This window comes from Hyla sarda, chromosome 3, assembly GCF_029499605.1.
Source record: "Hyla sarda isolate aHylSar1 chromosome 3, aHylSar1.hap1, whole genome shotgun sequence".
Lineage (NCBI taxonomy): Eukaryota > Metazoa > Chordata > Amphibia > Anura > Hylidae > Hyla > Hyla sarda.
The window spans coordinates 206,112,091-206,120,418 of record NC_079191.1 but is presented as its reverse complement, the minus strand read 5'-3'; the positions used below and the strand labels follow the sequence as shown (position 1 = coordinate 206,120,418).

The 8,328-nt window shown below is 39.1% G+C and overlaps 1 protein-coding gene across 1 annotated transcript; it reads left to right on the top strand.

The window, feature by feature from the left end:
* Positions 1 to 2,651: 2,651 nt before the first annotated feature.
* Positions 2,652 to 7,076, top strand: HTR1B (5-hydroxytryptamine receptor 1B). Its single transcript, XM_056563248.1, has 2 exons — positions 2,652 to 5,013; positions 5,939 to 7,076. The coding sequence occupies exon 1, from the start codon at positions 3,794 to 3,796 to the stop codon at positions 4,949 to 4,951; it is 1,158 nt and encodes a 385-aa protein (XP_056419223.1). The 5' UTR covers positions 2,652 to 3,793; the 3' UTR covers positions 4,952 to 5,013; positions 5,939 to 7,076.
* The last annotated feature ends 1,252 nt before the right edge of the window (positions 7,077 to 8,328 follow it).

Sequence of the window (8,328 nt, the reverse complement as noted above, 5' to 3'; positions counted from 1 at the left end):
CTTCATCCATGAAGCCAGAAACTGATAATAGAGATGACTCCCAGTCCTTATCTAGGTTGGACCAGTATTTAGGAGATGGAATACAGATACAGTAAAGATAGAGAAGGGGATTTTTCTTAAGTTGCTAAGCCGGACTCTGAAATTCCTAGTACATCTATAAAGTTATGTTGATTTCATGCTATGACCAGTGATCTGTGCAATTTAGAACGCATTAAAACAACAAAAGCTGGGAATGTCAATGAGACCTGTCCACTGACTTATTCTGCTTCAGTGGCCATGATCATGTATTTCTGAATGAGCAGCTGCTGATCCAGGAGCTCCTAAGTGAAATCGTGAGAGACGGATAATTAGACTAAGCCTTTATTTATTTAATTACACCGAATACAAAGCAAATTAAAAATCAATTGAGAAAAAGGTTTTATAAAAGGAAAGTCAGGGCTTGCTTTAAGTTCACAGTTCATACACAATGGTTGTAGTCAGTGGAAGTCTGCTGATTCCTGTATTCTAGCACATTCTGCTCAATGTACATAGCTGTACCCTCTACAGATCTGGTATGTTATGTTGGGTGCTGTCCATTGAGATTTCTGTTTTTTTGCTGGATGAAATCACGCAGGTAAAAGAGTAAACTATGTGGTATATGTTTTTTTTTTTTTTTTTAACATGGGATTCTATGTTTGGTAGATGCTGTGGAGGTATCTGTCATAGCTATATGGCAGAGGTAACCTTTGGGGAATCCTCCGAGGCATACCCTCGTTGGAGCTATATCTCCCCTCAAGATAAAGTAGTAATATTCCATTGGCTGTGTCCCTCATTTTTTTCATCTGAACTTGTCTTAAAGTAGCTCCCTGTACCTTCTTTCAGTGTTTTTTCCTGGAATTTTAAAATACTTAAAATAAAAATTATTTTTATATTACCAGCCTTTCATTATATAACAATGTTTTTAGGGCATTTAACTTTGTGTTATTTCAAACATGCATTTTCTGTTTTTCAAGCTTTACAAAGAAGTCTCTGGGAAAAATCTAGAAAATGCCATTCCAGAGCATACTGCATAAAAAAAATGTCACTGACCCCCCAAAAAAACACAAATCAAAATGATTTGCATTTCACTAAAGACTATGGTAATCTGCAGGACTCTGCTTATAAAATCATTTCATGTTCTGAAAATGTTCTGTGCCCAGTAGCTCTTCAGGGTGTGGAGAGCCTATATCATGGGCTGGCCATGAAAACAACCTACCTCAGGCAGTGTCAGAAAATCTTGCCTTCCCTTTGACTGTCCTCTCAGACTTCAATTGTGATGATTTCCAAAGATCCTAAGACAACCTGTCAGATGATGCTCATAGTGTCACTAATCTCAGAACCAGGCACTCTTTGCCTACTTCCCCTGCATGTGACTTCGCAGCCTCTGTGGGGATGGAAATGCTGGGCACTTGAGAATGATGACCCCACCCTGTGGACACTTGCTGCTCATGGGCAAAAATCAAATCAAATGCAAATTTTTTGACTCTCAAGCAATTTTTTAACTCTCAAGATGTTTACAAATTTAAAGGTCTGTGAAGGGGCCTTCAACCCCTGTCTGTCACTGACATGCACAGTAGTGTTGCTCGCGAATATTCGCAATGCGAATTTTATTCGCGAATATCGCATATTCGTGAATTCGCGAATATTCGCGAATATAGCACTATATATTCGTAATTACGAATATTCGTATATATATATTTTTTTTTTTCACAGTACACATCACAGTGATCACTCCTCTCTGCTTCCAGCTCTAATACTACTGTGTGAGACAGGTGAGCGAATTTTCGCATATGCGAAAATTTGCATACGCTAATTTTCGCACATGCGAATTTTCACTTATGCTAATTTTTGTATATGTTAATTTTCGCATATGTTAATTTTCGCATTCGTCTTGCTCTTCTTTATGAACATTCCGGTGTGCAAGCAAGTAGAAATGCTAGTACTTACTTCATACTGCCTGGACCATTAAGAAATAAAGTACTTCTGGCAGTGGTATCCCTGATAAGTGTAACCACATGTATAGCAGTGCAAAATAATATTTCTTCGTATAATAAAAGCAGGCTACTATATCTGAATGCTCAGTAGTGACATTGAGGCTGTGCTAGCTGTCCGTGCTGTGCTGCTTACCTAGGTATGCGACAATCAAAGCTGACCTGTCCATGTAAAGAACAACATGTGAAGATGTGATAGCAGAAACCCATTTGATGTAACAAGAATGTCAGATGTTAGGTACTTAGATGTGAATAGGTCTTCAAGAGTCTTTAACACCCCACAAAAACCCAAGATCCCCAGCAGCTCATAGACTTTAGACCTAAGAAAATATCACGTATAAACTGCATTCCAGAGCAGGACCTTCGTACTATCTCGCAGATTATTTCTATTGATTCTGCAGGATATTGTCTTGTAGTTTTAATGATAAAGAAGTGATAAACAGGGGACGAGAGAGTTTAGGATCCTGCAGATGTAAGGACAACATTCATGAACCAATGCTGGAGTCTTCTCCAACTCCCTAGTTATAGTAGTTGTGTCACTAGAGGCAGATCGCACTTTTATAACACAACCATTGTGTCACATTTACACCCAGCAAGTAGGCAGAGTGACTATCCAGTCTGGAATATAGTCAGCTGCTTCCCCCTCCGCTCAGTCCTTAGTTGCAGTGTTAAAAGCTTGTGTTCATTTCCCCCTCACCCCCTCCTCCACTCCCACATCAGCCTCTATGTCAGCTGCAGCACTAAGCGGAGTAGTACTGCTGCTGCCTGGAAATAAAGAGCACAGTCAAGACAAGGGAGAAATGAACGGCAGCTTTCCATACTACAGCAACACTCAGCTGCTCTGGATATCTGGCTGCACAGGGAAGGATCCTTGAAGCTATCTGGAAGTTGGGGTTCCTCTAGTCATCGCATCAACTGCGTTCTCCTAAGGCAATGAACCTTATACTACTGGAAAAGTCTGCAGGAAATCAGCACCTCCATACATGCTTCCTCACAAGTTTTGCCTCATTGGAGTGCATCAGCAATAGCAACTTTCACGAGTATGAAGGCTACAGAAGCCTCACAGTAGTCTCACCAGGACAACTTGAATGAGTAATCGCAGGGGGGCATCAGACTGACAAGTGATTTTTGGATACACACAGGATGTTTAGAGCTGCCACCTAATTTGTGAATGTAGCAATGGATGTCCCCTGTGCCTGAGAATGACTTGTACCAACACATATAAGGTGATTATTGATATCTCTATTAGTTTTACATCAGAACGAGCAATACTATCAGAATTATGTAGATAGTGAAGGAAAGGCTTTGTTTTAAGTGCTAAACTAAACAGAGTAAAATAGAATGCGATCTTATACATTTCCTTTAATATTGAGTGATATTATGGACACTTAAAATATACTATGGATACTAAGTGAAACATGAAAAACAGCAATCGATCATAGTAACTAGGGTAAATTATGAGCAATGCCTTTTCATGTTTCTAGCAAGGTTCATACAGCTTTCTGGGGATTTTTTAAATAGTATTTTTGCATTTCCTTCTGAATCTTTGGGATTTTTGAGCCATTGTAACGCACAGCATATTAAGCACAAAATCTTATCTGCATTTTGGCTACATAATTCAGCTGCTGAAGACTACTACTATGGTCAGGGATTTTCCACTTTTCAGCCATTTCACGATGAGGGAATATACATGTATCCAGCTCCCTGTAGCTGTGATGTAGTTATTGAAAAACCTCTTAAGATTTCCTGTATGCTGTAAACTGGCAGATTGTTCATCCTCCGTGATGGAGCCACAAACCCAATGCCAACCAGCTGCTGACAATTTGAATGTTTCTCAAACCAATTACTCCTATGATGGTACAAGTTGCATTTCAGATCAGAACCTCTATGATCAGGAGTCTGGTTTGTCCTTCTGGAGCATAATCCTTACCATTATCTTAGCTATCATTACTCTTGCCACTTTATTGTCCAATGCATTTGTAATTGCAACAGTGTATCAGACCAGAAAATTGCACACGCCTGCCAACTATCTCATAGCTTCATTGGCATTCACGGACCTTTTAGTGTCTATTCTTGTCTTGCCAATCAGCACCTTGTATACTGTAACTGGTAAATGGACTTTGGGGCAGATCATATGTGATATGTGGTTGTCATCAGATATCACTTGTTGCACTGCATCTATTCTGCATTTATGTGTGATAGCATTGGATAGATACTGGGCAATCACTGATGCAGTTGAATACACAAAGAAAAGAACTCCAAAAAGGGCGGTTATAATGATAGCACTTGTGTGGGTCTTCTCAATATCGATTTCAATGCCCCCTCTTTTTTGGCGTCAATCAAAGGTAGAAGAGCTCACCAAATGTGCCGTCAATACAGATCATGTTTTGTATACTGTTTACTCCACTGTCGGGGCATTTTATTTACCAACATTACTACTAATTGCCCTTTATGGAAGAATCTATGTAGAAGCCAGGTCTAGAATTTTGAAACAGTCTCCGAAGAGCACAGGCAAAAGATTGACAAGGGCTCATCTAATAACTGATTCCCCAGGATCTTCTTCTGTGTCCTCAACCAACTCAAGGGCTGCAGATGTGTCAAGTGATACAAGTTCTCCAGTATACTTGAATCAGGTCAAAGTTAAAGTATCAGATGCTTTACTAGAGAAGAAGAAGATAATGGCTGCCAGGGAGAGAAAGGCAACCAAGACTTTAGGGATCATACTTGGAGCTTACATTGTCTGTTGGTTACCATTTTTCATCATTTCATTGGTTATGCCCATTTGCCAAGACGCTTGCTGGTTCCATCCTGCTATTTTTGACTTTTTCAACTGGCTTGGATATCTCAATTCTTTAATAAATCCAATAATCTATACAATGTCAAATGAGGACTTCAAGCAAGCATTTCACAAACTGATTCATCGTTTTAGTTGCCCATCATGACTTTAGCTCCAATGTTCTTCTCGATGCTACAAGAATGCACTTGTCTGGATCTGTTAGTGCAGGTAAGCTCTATTTAATTGCTACAGATAATAGAAGTTAATTTTGAAGCTTGGCTAGGGTACAAGTGATGTTAGGATTACTGTATTTCTATATGCCAGATCTCAGCTTAAAGGGGATAATGTCTGGCAAACCATTGATTTTGTATTTCCCACAACAGCCTTGAACAACTATTTGTTAGATTTACTTGTGTCTGTACTCTGTGTTTATTGGATCAATCAGCAGAATTGTGATTCAGTTAATGAAGTTCAACGCAAGTTAACTAATTTGCTAATGAAGCACCTAACTGAGAGTCAATACACAACCTGACATTGATATATTTCATTTAATCAGTTGGTTATTAGGGAGGCTGCAGTGTGATCTGACAAAATAACTCCCCAAAGGGAACCAGTAGATTGGTGTATTTCTAGTGGTGCGCTGAATCAATGGTTGATGTTCACCCTTCTAGTATTAAAGACATTTCATATTCACTCATATAGAATCACAGACCTGCATTCTTTTTATTACCTTTCATAACTCTACATACCGTCTCATTATGCATCTGCATCCTATGATCTCCTATGTAAACCGATATAGAGCTTGTACTCTACAAGATACTGCCCAAATGTTTGTTGCAGCCCCAAGTTTCTGCAGGGTCAAAGAGGGCTTAGTTTGCCTTTAAAAATATTATGTCCCTGATGACTTTTGACTATAAAATTATTATTTGTCAAAGCATTTATCACCTTAGACACATTGCGACATTCATTTCTATATTTTCCTATATTTAGATTTGCAAACCTTTTGCTGAAAATTATGCATGTATTACCTTGCAATAAATTCCCAATAGCAAATATAGTGTATAGATGGCTAAATAGTCATAGTGCGTATTATTATACATCCCATTTTGACATCTTATCAATAATTCTATGAATGTTTTCCTTTTGTCTGCAGAACCCAGTCGATATTGTAAAGAATCACTGCCTGAAACTCTCTATCCTGAGTTGTCAGACTCATGAATGCTGCTGAGCACAAAACGTCAATACATACTGCCATCCTACTGTTCAGCTCCGCATATCACTGCTATGACTCTAGCAATGATGCTGCTTAAATATTCACTCATGTCAAAAGCAAAGAGTTCACCTTCAAATCAATGCTTACGATTAACACCTGGATCGGAACATTATAGACTTATATATTGTTTTGTTTATATTTTTTCTCATGTTTGATTTAACTCATATCATTGCCTTTTCGACTTAACTAGTCTGTGAAATTCCTTCCATGCAAACTGTAGGGGAGTGCATAGTTGTTATGTTTAATGTCACTAGTATTAATGTGTCAATGTGTATGCTTGTAATTTCTTTATGTAGAGAAAAGTCGTTATGATTTTGAAGAAGCGCGTTAAAGATGTGTCACAGTGTGCAGGTTGCCCACTCATTACAGCTTTCTTGGTAAATGTGGTGTGCAGGAGTGTGCAAAAGCTACCTTGATGTGTACCCAACCAATCTGAATCACATGGTGATCATAAATTCTTACAATTTCTTGTCAATAATGACTGTATGTATAAATGTTTCATCTTTTTGATAGCTAGATCATTGGAACATTTGCCCTTCAGATGATCTCTTAACACATGATTTGACATGCCAAAAGTATTTCAATACTCAAGAAGATAATGCACAGTATTTGTCATTAAGCTATGGTTGATGCACACCCCTACTACATCAAGCACAGAGAATGTATGTTTTTTTTTTTGCTTAAGAAATAAGCCTACCTATAATGTATTTACTGTACACTGTCTGAAAGTTCAAATGGCTTTATATTTCCACAAAAACAAAGTCACACATGTGCAAAATAAATGACTAGAATTCTGAAGCAGATCAGTTCAATTTATTTTCAGATTGTGTTTTATGAACATGGACACTGTGAAAGAGGTTTAAAGCAGTAAAGAAGCCATAAAATATGCCACTGATCAGAATTGTTGTGTTATAAATTGTGTTACATGTCTAGTTCCTTATTTGAGTTGTCCAAGTATGTTGAATAAGCAAACATAGGTTTATTTATTAAATATAATAAAACAAAATATTTTTCCTTTTTTAAGTATAACTGTTTTTCTCTCTCGGCCTATTTCATTACAAATATTAAATATATTATATGCTGAAATACATACATTTTATGGATGTATTAAAAATATGTTCACTCTATTTTTCATACTTAATAGTGATCAAGGATCTATTTATCAACCCATGATGGAAACAGTTGTTTTGGAAGTAAACAAGTTTTTGTAGTCCTTACTCAGATGTGTCTCGTACCAATGTGTCTCGTGCCCATATTATGTGTAATTCAAACTATAGATCTTTGCTCTTGGATTCTTTTGAGCCAAACTTACAGCATCATATGGGTCTTTGGTGTTGTAAGTTTAGTTAATAGAGCAGTGAAGGGTCCGAATGTTACATTGGGATTATGGGCTATTGTGTGAACTCTGGAATAGAAAACTGTATCCCTTATCCTTAGGAAAGGGGATAAGTGTCAGATCGTTGGGGGGGGGGGAGAGAGAGAAGGTCCGACCACTGGGTGTGACTCCCTGAGGAAGCATTTTAGAAGCGAAATGATCGTTGGGGTTGGTAGGTATGGTCTGGCATTCTTGATTATTTGCTTGGACATTGGGCTATGTTCTCTCCCATTTGACACATGTCTGTCACAGTCCTATACTGCGGTTTACCTGTATTCTTAACCTTTATCGCCACCTAGTCATGTGATTATTTTGGTATATTATATCACACACAGGCTTATACCTGCCTTTCTATAGTGATCCAGTGCCTCTTATTTCTTTTTAGATGCTGCGATCAAGTTTGATGGCGGCATTTAAAGGGTTAATGCCGGGTCCTGGCTGCCCGTAGCAACTGGGACCCACCAGGTTTAACCCGTTCCCTGCTGGTGAGAATGGTTTAAACCCGGTAAACGGGACCAGGGCATACAGGTACGCCCTGAGTACTTAAAGGGGTATTCTGGGCAAAAACATCTTATCCCCTATCCAAAGGATAGGGGATAAGATGTCTGATCGCGGGGGGGGCCCGCCGCTGGGACCTCTCTGCAGCACCCGCATTCTATGCGGGAGCTGAATCTCTACTTTTGGAAACCTCCGGGTTTCCGGGGACGTGACGTCACGCCACACCCCCTCCATTCATGTCTATGGCATAGAATGCGGGCGTTGCAGGGAGATCATGGGAGGTCCTGCAGGGCAGGGGGTCTTGTTTTGTTTTAAGGTTCGGGGACACAGGGCGTATGCATCAGGGCCCAAAAGCTACAATAACGCTTCCAGTTGGCCCTGTTACTGATTTTGCAGA